The sequence below is a fragment of the Rattus norvegicus genome, chromosome 7 (assembly GCF_021556685.1).
Source record: "Rattus norvegicus strain SHRSP/BbbUtx chromosome 7, alternate assembly SHRSP_T2T, whole genome shotgun sequence".
Classification (NCBI taxonomy): Eukaryota; Metazoa; Chordata; class Mammalia; order Rodentia; family Muridae; genus Rattus; species Rattus norvegicus.
The window spans coordinates 132670673-132686500 of record NC_141540.1 but is presented as its reverse complement, the minus strand read 5'-3'; the positions used below and the strand labels follow the sequence as shown (position 1 = coordinate 132686500).

Here is a 15828-nt window from a genome sequence, read left to right as displayed (position 1 = left end):
CAATTTGTAATTATTTCCCTGACTTCATTTGTAGAAATAGGATCAAGTGATATTCTGGTATTTTCTGGAAACAATATTAGTTTACATTGATATTAGCTGGTTTGCCAACATATTTTTACTGACACGAAATTGTATGAATCTATAAATCAGGGGTCCCTGACACAAAGATCGAGCTCACGTTTGAAGCAGAATAGTACCTTTATCTGCTGATGTTGAGTTCGTAGGAGTTTCTGAAATGAACACGGATGACCATTATTGACAGGAATTGTGAACATTGACAAAACACTACGTCTTAAGCCACGTAGAAGCCACAGTCATGTCCTACTGTTCTTAATACAAAGTAGGGACGGTTCGTAAGTTCTTTTGAAACTCTTTGAGGTTTCCTGTTTGCTTCATTGAGGTTCTGGGGACTGAACCCAAGACTTTGTCCTGTCTTGGTAGCAGCACAGCCACTGTATCACTGAGCATCCTAGGCTCGGGACTCATCTGTAATGTACGCTTTTCTCAAGAGTCCCTGAATACACTTTTATACTTTCTATGTTGTTTATGCCCCACTCCTTCATTAAACTGCCTGGACTGATATCTGTCCGGCCCCTTAATTCCCTAAATCTATAGACGTCTGGGCATGCACACGGTAGGGGAAACACTCACAAGTATTAGCCACCACTGAAAGTTCCTTGAAACGTCCTTGCAGCTCTGGCTTTGAAGAGTTATTATCAACAGCCACAGAGTCTGGAATGGGGCCAGCCCCAGATCCCAGGCGGTCAAAAGTGTGCTTCTGTTTTGTGGGTGACCTACAAAGTATCCCATGTCCCCGTATCTCACATTTCCTAAATGAGCTGAAGCAAAACCCACTCACCGCTGCACTCCAACTCGCCGGCCGTACAGGAGCTGAAAGTTAAGTTGGAAAAGGAGAAGAATGAGTCTCCACCTTACTCTCGGTGCCAGGCTTTATTGAGCGCTAAGCTAATTGCCTTCTGGGATGCGCGCTGAGCACGTGCTTCTGCGCTCCCCAATCTGCTATGCCCGCCCTCGCATCTCACTGCAAAGTTTACAGAACTACTGAATGACTGACTCATGGTCGACTCAGGTTTTCAATCTCCAACCTCAGCTTCATTACTCAGTAAGCACGTTTCCCTGGTACAGTCTCATCGTCGAAAACCTGCAAGTACAATCTGTAATCTCTAGAATTATACGTAGTCCTTCCCCTAAACTATATGGCAAAATTTTCTGCTGTCTTCTCATAAGATTTAAAGATTTTTGCAAGCCATTCAGTGGTTGTGATTTTATTTTTTTTTCCCCCTACATGCAAAGTCACAGAACTGCTCACTGGAAAGTAACACACAGAGCGTACCATGTTCTTCCACAGTCATCCACAACAGCGCCCCCTGCTGGTATGACGTCGTTGTAGAAGCAGCTACACTCGGATAACTGGACACACTTCATGGTGTTCTCGTCCAGATAGGGTGCGTTTTCTGGGCACTTGGCATAACAGCCTGAAAGAAACAATAAGCCACCGTTCACCTCCAATTACTGAACCTCATTGTGCTTCGCCATACATTTCTGAAGTCATTGCAAAGATTCTGTGAGCTGAGGTGTAGTGTAGCAAAGCATCTCTCCCACGGACACGTGAGGGAAATAGGACTGAGGTACCACCAAGCTCCCTTATAAATCTATATAAGGTAATAGCTATAGTCAATGTTAAGTTTTCTTCTCAAGTATATTCTTGTTTTAAATGTATTCAAGTATATTCAAATTTTTCCTGAATGATTTGCTACTTTGTTGATGTGCATGTAAACCCAGACTGACAGCAGAGCCATCTTCTTCCCCAGAAAGGACATCTGTCTGCATCCCAATGAAAGGTTCTATGGGACTATCGCTAAAATAAAAATTACTTCATTCAGTTATGGACCTCCAACACTGAATTGAGGGAAAGCAATAATAGTCTTTAGTTTTAAAGGTAGCAGCATTTCCCTGCTTCTTCAAATATGTCCGCCTTACCTTCCAAAAGTGAAGAAAACTTCTGGCCGATGACCTGATCTTTGCATGTTTTGGCTGTCACGGTACCGCAAGGTTCGTAGTGCCAGCTGCACTCCCCAGGGGCATTGTAGTAGTCACAGTACACAGCTATGATCGAATTGCAGCAAATTACTTTCATCCCTAGTGTGGCAGTTCCCACCTTTCAATTTCCAAGACTACCTTTAATTCCTGTTTGGCTTTTTGTCCACTAATTTATTCATTTACTTTACATCCTGATCGTTGCCCCATCTCCTCCAGCCACCTCCTCCTTCCTCACATAGTCCCTCTCCCCTCTCCCCTCTCCCCTTTCTTTCTCTTCTTCTTTTTCTCTTCAAGGATCCTATGACACCAGTGACAGACTGACTACGTGTCATTCACCACATCAAGCGTCTTTGGATTTATCTAAATTGCCATATAGTCCAACACAGTGCACATGTAGGGGGGCTGCTTACAGACTTTGTTACCTCTTTCCCTTTTACAGCTCATCTGGAGATTCTTTAAGCCATCATCTGGAGATTCTTCTCAGCTTTCCTAATGCTGTGACCCTTTAATGCAGTTCCTCATGTTGTGGTGACCCCAACCATAAAATTATTTCATTGCTACTTCATAACTGTAACTTTGCTACTGTTACAAATCATAGTGTAAATATCTGTTTTCTAATGGTCTTAGGCAATCCCTCTTTTTGGAGGGGGAGGGACTGATAGGCAGGTTGGTGGCTCACTCCTATACTCTAATCACTGAAGAAGCTTTCCCAGGAGAATCACTACAAGACCAAGGCCAGCCTGGGCTGTCTACGGAGTTCTGGAGGATCCTGGGCTACAGCGAATACTGTTTCACTAAGATTCTGAGAAAATTAAGTTCTTTTGAGATGTAACATTCTTCAAATAAGATAATTAAGGAGGCTGATACATCAGTAAATCTTGTAAGTGGAATACAGTGTTTATCTTATCAATGCTTCTAATTTATTTAAAATATCTCCCATCATGCCTTGCTTACAGGGGACAGGGCTGGTTGATTTCTATTATGGTTATGTGGCTCTGTGTATAGAGATTCATTTCATGTTCAAGTTCATTATCAGTAAGGTGGCATATCAAGGAAATATATGTGGGAATTCAACCAAGAGTAGTACATGAAGCTCATGCCTAGGAGACATGAACACTCAAACCCATCATTCATCAAGGGCGGGGATACATTCACCATCAGTACTCCATATGATTCCTCTATGAACAAATTCATCTTTCTAACTAAAGTTGAACACAAAATGTTAAACCTTTCTTCTTCTTTCCTCCTCCTCCTCTTCCCCCTCCTCCTCTTCTTCCTCCTCCTCCTCTCCCTACTCTTCCACCTCTTCTTCCTCCTCCTCCTCTTCCTCCTCCTCTTCCTCCTCCTCTCCCTACTCTTCCACCTCTTCTTCCTCCTCCTCTTCCTCCTCCTCCTCCTCCTCTTCCTTATCCTCTTCCTCCTCTTCCTCCTCCTCTTCCTCCTCTTCCTCCTTCTTCTTCCTCTCTCTCTCTCTCTCTCTCTCTCTCTCTCTCTCTCTCTCTCTCTCTCTCCCCATCTCTGTCTCTTCACCCCTACTACCCTCTTAACTCCCCTCCCCATGCCCTAAATAAACTCTATTCTATACTAAAAAACATACTTTGTGTTACTTCTGTTGGGTTTTTTCACCATCATGAATACCTATGTTAGGGAGTTTTCCAGCTCTCTAGATTTAAGAACATGTGTTTAATGGGGAATCAGAGAGAAAGAGCAGTCATCTACGAAAACAGCCTTTGTCTAACTACACCTTTTAGAAGACCAGCGTTCACTTACGGCAGAGGTTTGGCTTTCTCCACGAGACACAGACTCCGGCTGCGTTGCACGCCTCGGCATACATTGCCACAGCAGTACAGAAGCCAAGGTACTTCCCCTCCATGTCACAAGAGCAGGCTTCTTCAATACATGCATTGTAATAAGTCGTGGGGTCCACCTAGAGAGCACAACACACTAGTGTCTGGGAAGGACCCCGTGACCAGTGATGCTCGGAGCAGTGTGGGAAGGACCCACGTGATTAGTGATGCTCGGAGCTATATGGGAAGGACCCACACCAGCAATGGAGCTCAGAGCAGTGTGGGAAGGTCCCATGTGATCAGTGATGCCTGGATCAGTGTGAGAAGGATCCACACCAGCAGTGGTGCTCGGGGCAGTGTGGGAAGGACCCACACCAGCAGTGGTGCTCAGAGCAATGTGGGAAGGACCCACGCGAGCAGTGGTGCTCAGAGCAATGTGGGAAGGACCCACACCAGGGGCGGTGCTCGGAGCAGTGTGGGAAGGACCCACACCAGGGGCGGTGCTCGGAGCAGTGTGGGAAGGACCCACACCAGGGGCGGTGCTCGGAGCAGTGTGGGAAGGACCCACACCAGGGGCGGTGCTCGGAGCAGTGTGGGAAGGACCCACACCAGGGGCGGTGCTCGGAGCAGTGTGGGAAGGACCCACACCAGGGGCGGTGCTCGGAGCAGTGCGGGAAGGATCCACACCAGCAGTGGTGCTCGGGGCAGTGTGGGAAGGATCCACACCAGCAGTGGTGCTCGGGGCAGTGTGGGAAGGATCCACACCAGGGGCGGTGCTCGGAGCAGTGTGGGAAGGACCCAGGCGAGCAGCGGTGCTCGGAGCTGCACTACCTTGCTATGGCAGTCTCTGAAGGTGTCATCCCTGATGATCTCGCATTTCTTCTCAGCCCAGGCTTTGCAGTACGGGTTCGAGTCACACGGGAAGCTTTGAGTTACTGTATCTGAACATTCCTGACTTGTTTTCCAGCTGTTTGCAAATTCCAGTGCTCCAGCAGCTACTGAAGAGTGCCTGGTTGTGAAGTCATCCTTAAGATCGCCATTGTTATTTCCACAAAGACCGCACACTTTGTTCTGTGTTGATTAAAGGGGCAAAAAATCACAGTACAAGATCAATTGCTTGATCGAGTGCTTCCATTTTAGAGATGCAGAGACGTGTGCAAGTCAATAAATATATCATACACAATATATTAAGCATAATATATTAAAATATACATAAAATATATTATACATAATACATCAAATTATGGACACCAGGACAACTCACACAATTATTTCTATAGAGAAAAAGACTTTTGAAAAAAATCCAACATCCCCTTATGATAAGAGCCCTGAGAAGACGAGGAATAGAAGAAATTTATCCAAAAATAACAAATCCTATACATTATGAACCATCACAATAAATGGGGGAAACTAGATGCATGTTTGTGGTCAACAGGAGCAAGACACGTGTGCTCCTGACAGATCTGGTCATTTGAGTAAACTCAATGGTAACTGAAGAGAACTGAGCCCTCCATGGGCACCCCTCCGGCCTATGAAGGCATGTCTTTAAATGTTCATTTCCCCAGCTTGTGAGAGAGGTCCATACCTGCCAGCTTGGGTCCAGAATAACAGACACTTTTGTGTATTTGTCCCAAATCAGGATGATTCCATTCAGAAGCTTCACAATCAGGTACAGGCCGACAGTGTGGATCGAGTACGAGCTCGCACTGCGCTCGCAATCCTCACTTTCCGCAGTTTGAACCGCCGTTACTTTACCGTCTTGTAAGATGATGTTCTGATCCTATAAATTAAAAGGAAGGTTTTGACTCAGAGCCCTTTCAGTTGAAGGTCACAGTCTGAGAGGGCATTCAAGAGGAGCTGTACCACACCTGGAAAGCCACAATGATTTTTCTGGAGCAGGTAAGCCCGTTTTCACAGCAGGGGACACTCTCGGTTAAAATACGGAATGTGCCGTTTTCTTGGCCACAATAATCCTGTTAAAAGTAAGTTATAATAGTTTATTAATGTCAGGAACATAGACCTTAGCTGTAACATCCACTTCTGATGATTCCTTAATCATCATACACTGAATACATCATACACTACGATAAAGAATTCCCAAAATGCATCAGTTTGGCTGTATTTGTGGTCAGGCAGAGTTGGCTCTAATTAGCCTGTTCTGATTCAAAACCAATCCCATTGCTTCCACACAAGACCAGACTTTACTATAGACATTCCGGTACACGAGTCATATACATCAACCACTGGTTTTCTTTTGAGTTTTACAAATCACTAAAGGTCTTTCATTTGCTTTAGTACTTCATATAAAAATTGATAGGCAATGGTAACTAATCAACAGCAAAACACCCATTAGATGATACCTAGGAAAAAGCTTAATTGCCTCTCCAAAGCATAAACGGAAATCAGACATTTCGTCCTTAAACTACGACCATCTCTTGTTAGTAATGTAATCTCCTTAACTCATTCAAATCTCCCTGTCTGTATGAATTTTAGGAGCAATAATAGTCATTTTAGTATTGCAATGGTTTATTCTAACAGGGCTAAATTATGTCATTTTACTTGGCAAGGAAGCACTTGGCGAATTCCGGTCCCCATTGTTACCGTTACACCTAGAAAAAGAGCATCTAAGATTCACCAAGCACTTAGTGTGGGCCACAATGTGTGCTCCCATTTAGGGACACTTTCCATGTACATTCTACAGATCTATAATCTTAAACACAGATCTCTTAACATGCCCACAGTCATACATCTCATGAAGCCATGCTGCCAAGTCAGCAGAATTGCCGGAGCCAGCATCACACTGGAAAACACTCTTCCTTCTAGAAACACATCAAGATCTCTTTTTATAAATCTAATTTTTAAAAATAAAATTCCCCTGTACTCGTGAACATATGAAGAATGATTATGAAGGGCAGAAAAACATATTATAAAATATACCTCAAGGAATGTATACTGGCAGAGCCCATCGAAGCTGTAGCTTTCTCCATCAAAAGTTCTATAATGTCCTTCTCCATAGACGTGGCAAGTGGACTGACACTCATTTTGGGTACAGTTCCAAGACCCTTTTATGCAAGTACTGAAAGGAGAATATGGAAGGGTAATAATTATGTTGTCAGGATTCATATGGTTTTTCTGATTTGTAAAGAATCATTAAGTGTTTCTTGGTTAAAATATTGTAGGTGCATTTCTTATATTGCCTAATGTTCATAGGGTATGATGTTATACAAAGTTCATATCACAAAACATAAAACCTTTTGCTAACTTAAGTTGGCCATTGTTCTTTGAAAAAGTCCTATATATGACTTCTGTACTCCCATTAAAAAAAATAACAGCAAACTACCCATTTCTAAATATCCAAAACTAATAAACTGTGAATTCCTTATTACTTACCACTCATTGCAGCCAACAGAAGTAACACTTCCTTGTTCGTATTCTCTGTCACCAAAAGAGCAGGGGCAGTCATCAGGATGTATACATATCCCTTTAGAGTTACGGACCATTCCTACAGGACAGTAGCACCCACGTTTGCAAGGCAAGTCACCCTACAAGAAAACATGAGAATCAACACTTCTGTCGCCATGTAACACCATCAGCTTCAACTTAAATGTATCAATAGAGCTAACGTTCATCCGGGGCCCGCATTTGACAAGTGCAGGATCATGCGTACACACACGTGATCTAATTATTTTCTTATACACTGTAGCTTTATATCTACCCTGAAACATTTAAACTTTTAAAAGTTTCCACTCTGATGTCATGTTACCCACCTCAAAATCAGGTATGTTCCGGGTAGCACATGTCCTTTCAGTCCTTCTCTGTGCCTTGGGATCTTTGCAGTCTATGTATTCAGCCCCTCTGGAACAGTTTTCTGCAAGGAGAAAAACAAGTTGTTGTTCAGATACAGCTCTGATCTGCTTTTTGACCACTTTATTTAAAAAGTGGGAGTTCTGGCACATGCCTGTACCTCCAGCACTTGCTAAGGTAGAAGAACTGTTATCCTTGCAAATATATATATATATATATATATATATATATATATATATATATATATATATAATGTATATATGTGTGTGTATACATGTGTGTATATATACTCTTATGTATATATTGAAAGAGTATGGGTAGAGATGCTAGAGATAAGATAGAAAGATGAGTTAGAGATAGAGAGAGACAGATGGAAATGGAAATAGAGAGAGATGGAGATAGAAATAGAGAGAGATGGAGATAGAAATAGAGAGAGATGGAGATAGAAATAGAGAGAGATGGAGATAGACATGTTGAGTTAGATATAGAGAAATAAGATGTAGAAAGAGATAGTAATAGTGATGTAGAGATAGAAAGTGATAAAAATGAGCTAAAGAAATGATGCTATAGATGGAAAGATAAAAAAATGATAGATGACAGAGACAGATAGACGGATGGAAAAATAGGCTAAATATGTAGATAGATAGATAGATAGATAGATAGATAGATAGATAGACAGACAGACAGATAGATATATGAACGATAGATGATAAGAGGAAGAGAGGTAGGGGTTGGGGATTTAGCTCAGTGGTAGAGCGCTTGCCTAGCAAGCGCAAGGCCCTGGGTTCAGTCCCCAGCTCCGAAAAAAAAAAAAGAAAAGAAAAGAAAAAAAGAAAAGAAAAGAGGAAGAGAGGTGAGGAGAGAAGAGGATCAGAGGGGAAATAAATGAGGGCAGGGCACTTACGTAAGGTTAAATCAAGGGGAGTTTGGCAGTGAAGCACTCCATCCTGACAGACACTGGAAATAAAACAAAACCATATATTTTATGTCCCTCAGACATTAATATTTGTGGGTAATTGTATAAATGTGGCTCAGTAACAAGAATATGTATAAGCTTTGCCAAATCCTAAGGTATCACCTTATTACGGATGTGCAAGTTCTATGGGTGTCAGAGAACATGATGGAACGTTTAGCCACAGGATCTAATCTAGCTGAGAAAATGAAAAACAAAGAGCAGAAAGAGTAAGTCTTGTTTCCAAGGCTCCCAAGAATCTCCTGTGGATGCAGGGAGAATGATACACAATGAGGGAAGGTAGTAGAAATAGATTGGAGCCAGATCTTTCTGGCCTTAAATGTGTCATTCTGTTCTTTAGGCAACTGTCAGTCATTTATCCAGGAAGGCTAGTTGCTCAACCAAACATGGGCTTGGCTTTAGATACCCTGGTGAGAGAGGAGGGACCCTGGTACAGATAGAGAGGGAGTCATGGAAAGGAAGCGGGTGTTAGCTATTTCAGTAGTGCTGGCACGAGTTGACGGTGGTCTGGATCACTCATACTGAGAGACGCCGTAGCTGTGGAGATCTATCATGTAATCCATAAACTCGATTCCATAATAACTACAGAGGGCAAGAAAGCTTATCCTGGAACCCGAACCAGATAGATGTCTGTGAACAGGGGATCTGAACCATGGCCTGGCCTCCATCTTTTTCTAGCATAACTTTACACAGTAGCTCCTGTGCCCCACATTTCTCAAGTATTTACCATATTATTCTGTTCACAAAATCATTCTCCGCACATCAGTTTTGTCTGGAAAAACAATCAGTTCTTATGAGAATTCGAATTCCAGCCTCTGCTGGGAAGCAATGCCCCAGACAGTGGTTACTACTTCCTGTTAACAAGCACGTTGTGTGTTTTCTGTGTACAAGGCAATGGCTACTTTCTTTAATATAATTATAGCAGTCAATACAAGCCCTAGACACAGACGCTTTACAAGTGTTTGCAGAATGCTACATACTAAGGCGGTAGTTCATTATCTGAGTGTAAAATCATTTTGCATTGCCTGTTTCTAAAAGCTGCCAGACACATTTCTCCTGATGTTTAAACCAGAGTAGGGCAAACCCTGTATGATCACCATGGTGCAGTGGAGCTCCCAGAACAATCAATCATTCAATCAATCAATAAATACCAATCAGCCTCAATAGTAAGTGAAAAATGGAAAAAAAATATGATAGACTTGAGGGAGACTTCACACTGACAAGTGACTGTTTCTCTGAAGAAAACACACTCCTTTGTCAATGTCGTAAGAAGCATCCGTGTAATCTGCTGTGGGTGGTACCATGAGAGTCTATGTAATCAACTTCATACCATTTATTGTCATCAATAAGGATGGATTTGCCCGGTTGCACGGTCTCATCCTCAACATAGCAGTCACACTCGGATTTCTGGACACAGTTCCCTTCGTTATTCTGGTACATTCCATCAGGGCAGGTACATCCGTCAACCAGAATGTCCTCTATATCACAGCTTCGGTCTCGTGCCGACAGCGATCGGCAAGAACTGTTACAGGTTTTCACTTTGTAGTTGAAGACAAGACCAGTCGGACAAGAGACCTCTGTGGGGAAGGGACAAGAACAGTAGTTACTATGGGTGCACTAAAGAAGAGAACTTCCTTCCCACTGATGTTTATAGAGAACCAAGTGGGTAACGGGTGATGAGTGCAGGAAACACGCTTTGCTCATTGGCTTATATTCCATTCTTTCTTTTCAGTCAGCACTTCAGACAAAGCCCACTGGTGGGCTAGGAAATATACCCTGCCCTTGTGTGGCTTGTGCTCCTGCTCTAAGGGCAATTGTAGCATGTGTCATAAAAACACAAGATACACATCGACTCCATGCACAACTAGGGTCTGTACTGTGGGAAGAGATAAATAGGTCACTTAACCTGGGGACTGAGCCCATAGAAGGCTACATCACGGCAACATTCCTGAAAGGCTTGGGAATCTCTAAGTCCAGGGATGTTATCTGTGGTTATAGGACCCTTTAAACCAGGAGAAAGAACTGACGTGTTTTAGACGGTCCAGTTCTACGTGATTTTACTTTAAAGATTATCTGACATTTACCATAGAATGGAGATTAGAAGGAGTGGAGGGGACATAGCAGAGGAGGTCGTTACAAATAGAGTGGGAAACAATTAGAAACCATTAGAGATGGGAAAGGAAGTGGGCTTCACTGTTGCTAAGTTGAGAATTAAGCTGTGAGGAGACCCTGGAGAGAGTGAGCCAGGCCATGTTGCTTATTGCACATGACCTGTGAAATGCTGAGTATGTCCAAGGAGTATGGGCTTCGACAAATCTGCTGGCATTGTTGTTTTTCCAATTTTGTGAGACAGGATGCTGCTGGGTAGCCCAGGTTGAACTATATCACACTATGTAGTCCAGGCTGTCCTTAAACTTACAACAATCCTCCTGCTTCCAAGGGCTGGAAAAGATACCAGCCTCTATACCTTACTTGTTGGAAATATTTTTTGGTAGTTAATATTCTTTTCTCAGGGTAAATCTGTATGAAGTCATATTCAAAGATATATTGTGTGCAATATTTGAGCTCTCAGTTTACAAATGAAAATATATATATGTATATATATATATTGGGGTTTTTTTTAAAACATGTTTCTAAAGTACCTATCATCTTAAAAATGAAAGTATGTGAAATAAAATTATGAATCAAAATGTTAAAACTCAAGATTTGCCAATGGTTCTGAGAAAAAATAGAACACAGGAAATAAGATTTGAAGGGATCAGGTCCACATTTGTAAACGCATGTGTCTCCCCACCCCAGGGCAGGTGCATGCCACAAGCTGAGAAGCATGGGGAGAGGCCTGCAACGCCACTCCCCCACTCACCGCACAGTCCATCTCTCCAGCCCACAAGGTAGGTTTCTTTCTCAGCACATGCTTTTACATAGTTCCCTAGGACGGTGCACAGGCAATCCTGACTGTTTTCACAAGAGCACGTGTATCTTTTGCATTCCTTTCAAATAAGAAAGAAATATACATTACACTCTAGCGTTATTCAGAAGAACAGGCAACCTGAGCGGCTTAATGAGTAGCCGTGCACTCCCGAGCCCAGAATCAAATTGTACTTCGAGACATTTAGAAATATTTTAAAATATTCAAAAGAGCTAATTAAGTACTAACCCACTTAGGGAACACTTATTCAATCTTTTTATCACTTGGGATTATTTTCCAATATTATAAAGTTAGTTTATCTCATACTTCAGTAAATTATTCGACTCATGCTAATTTTAAGCATATACTTTAATCTATTGACAATAGCAAGAACTTGAACATTTTCAAGCTGTGCTGCAAATGCTCGACCATCACATACCTCATGATAGAATTTGGGGTCCACAGTTTGATGACAGGCCGCAAAAGGCCCACTTGAGCTGAGAAGAATCTCACAGTTACTTTCGGCAAACTTCTCTGGAAGAAAGTGTGCAAAGTTAGCCTGGGCAACATCAGAGCTTCTTTAACTTAAGGGAAAGCTGTGTACTTCCCATAGCTCTGCCTCCGTGCAGAGTTTTGCTCCCAAAGCAGCTTGCAGCAAGGGATCAAATGCAACGTCATTATGTTTAATATAACGGTGGAAACAGAGCACACTCAGAGGTAAAATCTTCACGATTAGTTTTCTACTAATCCATCTAAAATTTCTCTGACACGCAGTTTCCATATAAAAATGAAAAGAAGGGAAGGGCACAACATCTTCTGTCTCTGTGCTACAAGGTTAACAGAAATGACTCACGTGCTATCTCTTCTGCATCACCCGGACCAATAAAAGTGCACCAAAGGCACTTTTTTTATTTTTGAAAGGGGTTTAACTGGTATTTGTTTGTTTAAAAGTATCTCCACCACCATAAGTTCATAATAATAGACTCCATAAAGGGAGGTGAAAAGAAACACCACCAAAGTGACTGTAAACGAAAAGGAGTCTGAACTCCTAAAAGAGACTCAGAAAGCAGCCCATGACCAATATTCTAAGAAATCAGCCACAAGCTGTCACTACACTTTTTTCTGAAACTACTCCTATTAATAATGTCTTCTCCAAGTTCAGTTTAATCTATGTTGTTATTATATCAAATACAATGCACTGGAAATCAGATTTTTTTAATATACCACTATAGAGTCCTGGCCTCTTTTCTGACGAACATAAATTAATTCTGTTCTTCATAAGAAATTCATCCTTTTGTTTAATCCCATAATTCTCTCATCGCAACCACCCTCAACTAAGTAACAGGACAACTAATCATTTAGAAGCAACTGGTTAACACGCTAACACACTGTGTTTCTTATCTAAAGATAGAAGCAACTGGTTAACACGCTAACACACTGTGTTTCTTATCTAAAGATAGAAGCAACTGGTTAACACGCTAACACACTGTGTTTCTTATCTAAAGATAGAAGCAACTGGTTAACACGCTAACACACTGTGTTTCTTATCTAAAGGTAGAAGCAACTGGTTAACACGCTAACACACTGTGTTTCTTATCTAAAGATAGAGTGACATGGGGCACTCAACACAACCACAGGGGGAAGCTCAGTGTGACTGGCTTTCAAGTGTTTGGATTGTTGTATCATCTGTGATCCCTAGGAAATCGTGGGCCTCTGCCCTCTATTGCTCATGTCTGTATTAATGTCGACAATGGCCACATCACATTGTGCCTTCTGAGTTTTTATGGGAATAAATGAAAGCCTTTCATACACATGTCAGGTTGTAGTTAGAACTGTGTTGGGATTGGTATTACCAACCAAGTGTCTAAGCAGTTTGGATACACATCATGGAAATCAATGATCATATCCACCATTAAAATAGAGAAAGGAAAATAAATTAAATGACTTCTAAACTGGTCCATAACTCCAGTATTCTGTAACTGTATAAGAAAAAGAGGTATAATAAAAGACAACAGAGATGCATTACCAATGACAAATGGGTTTTCTTGAGATGCACACTCAAGCCAAACTACTTCTCTATTTCTTCTAAAACTGGGTCAGTATAACGAAGTGTAGCTAGAGGCAGCGATCAGATGTGTCCTTATGATTGTCAGCATAAACCTGCAAGTGCCAGCACCAAGCTTTAACAGAGATTCTCAATGGCTCTCACCTGTTTCGATGCTGACACAGGAGGAGGGGCTTCCCTTAGGGCAAGGCATCATCTCCCAGGAGTTAGCAAATGCCTGAGCTGTGCTCTCCAGAATTTTCTGACTTGACATAAAGTCATCTTCTGCCTTATTGTTGAAGGAACCACAGAGACCTGTGTGATGTTAATGGCACAGAAGAACTAAGATTAGACTTTCCACCTACACGACCTTTTGGCTACTCTATTGAAAATGCTGCTAGAAATACTCTAAATGTGTTTGGTCAATATCGGCACACAATAAGTAAAAAGTTATGAAACTGCAGACTTCATCCATGGGTTTTTCACTGAAATCCCAGAACACAGAACCCTAAAAGGACATATAAAATATATTTTTAACATTTCCACTAAATAAGAGTCTTTATATTTTGTTTTGATTTCTTTTTTTATATGTGCACGAGTGTATTGCCTGCATGTACAGAAATGCAGCACATGAATGCTTTGTAATTTATAGAGGCAGGAGAGAGAGCATCCAGTCCCCTGGAAGTAGATTTATTGACTCTTGTGAGGCACTCTGTGGGTGCTGGGAATGGAATTGAACTTGGGTCCTCCGCAAGAACAAGTGTCCTAAACCGCTGAGCCATTTCCCCAGTCCCTAAGTAAAATACTTAATTCAAAAAGATTAAATACATCAATTGTTGAAAAAAATTGGTATTGACTCTGTGATGAATGGAGGTCGGTTGTTACATCGTTCTCGTAAATACAAGTTACGTAAGCAGGTTGAGTGCACAGTAGGACAGCAGACATGTCTTAAGTCACCTCAACGTGTATAATTATCTCTGGCTGAGAGGTCCAGCAAAAGTTCCAATCTCTCAGCATATGAGATATTCTCATTATAGCACATTGCCACATGAAATGAATGGTGTCGGATCCTTGGAGATAGGAGTGTTTGGAGGACTTACCTACGGTGTCTGTGGATGTGTCAGGGGCCAGGGACACGTACAACTGCATCTTAGGAACCATTTGTATTTGCAACTTTATGTGAGAGAGTATTTCCGCTTGCATGTACAAAGAAGATGAATTGAAGATCTGTACTCCATCTGTAGAGAAGTTTGTACCACAGAAATCAGCACGTCAGTTTTAGAAACGGAGGAAATCAACGCGTCTCGCACATGTTCTTGAATACTCTCGTTAACCTTACCTGAATAGTAATAGCCTTTAATTATAACTCCATCCTTTGTGACTGTCCCATCACGGTTGAACACAAATCTGTTACCTGAAGTAGACTAAAATCCAAAATACTCCATTAGCCTAGGATATCTTTTGTGTACTACATGAAGCTGAATTTTCATGTCACTAAAACATGTTGAATTCTACAGGATTTATTTACGAATATTGATAAAACCATTCTTACACCATGCTTCATGCTTCTCATACCAACCCTGGAGAAGAAGCCTCATCTCTAGTTTACCGACAAGGAAGAAATGGTAACCATTGGTAAGCACCAGAAACCAAGCTGGGGCACATCCTTTAAAAGCACGGTGAGTGTGACTATGTAACGAACACACATGGTCGGCCTGCCATTTCCACACAACTACATATTCATGCTCATTATGGTTATGCTTCAGAATCTTGGCTCTTACCAACTTTTCTAGAAATATAATTGTTTTTCTGGAATCTTATTCATACATTTAATTTACACAGCAAGGTCGTTATTCTTCAAAATTCTGACTTTGTGTGTGTGTGTGTGTGTGTGTGTGTGTGTGTGTGTGTGTGTTAGTCACAGACTTATATACCTTCCTAAATTGCCACTTGCCTTGTTCTTTTAAGACATGATCTCTCACTGAACCTGAAGTTTGCCAATTTGTCAAGATTGACCAATCAGCAAGGCCCCTGGGCCCTACTCTCTTTCCCTCCCCTGTCCTGCAATTATAGACAAAGTGGCCAGGCTGAACCTTCTTTGTCTTCACATTAGTGCTAGGGATGAAGTCCACAGTAAGTATAAGCTGCCCATCACCCCAGTCCCCAAACTGTGTGTTTTTTTAATTCCCTTTTGTAATTTTCATGTGTGTGAGTATGGGGATGGGAGGGTTCCTGTGCCTATGCTCTTTCC

The 15828-nt window shown here is 41.8% G+C and overlaps 1 protein-coding gene across 1 annotated transcript in view; it reads right to left on the bottom strand.

The window, feature by feature from the left end:
* Muc19 (mucin 19, oligomeric) overlaps positions 1-15828 on the bottom strand; it is a 122983-nt gene that overhangs the window by 53857 nt on the left and 53298 nt on the right. Inside the window, 18 exon segments of the mRNA NM_001309489.2 lie at positions 198-230; positions 860-891; positions 1355-1496; positions 2002-2127; positions 3832-3988; positions 4680-4919; positions 5434-5628; positions 5717-5821; positions 6786-6924; positions 7239-7390; positions 7616-7716; positions 8557-8609; positions 9956-10202; positions 11489-11615; positions 11973-12067; positions 13743-13892; positions 14678-14815; positions 14917-15001. Of these exon segments, the coding sequence (NP_001296418.2) occupies positions 198-230; positions 860-891; positions 1355-1496; positions 2002-2127; positions 3832-3988; positions 4680-4919; positions 5434-5628; positions 5717-5821; positions 6786-6924; positions 7239-7390; positions 7616-7716; positions 8557-8609; positions 9956-10202; positions 11489-11615; positions 11973-12067; positions 13743-13892; positions 14678-14815; positions 14917-15001 (2317 nt within the window).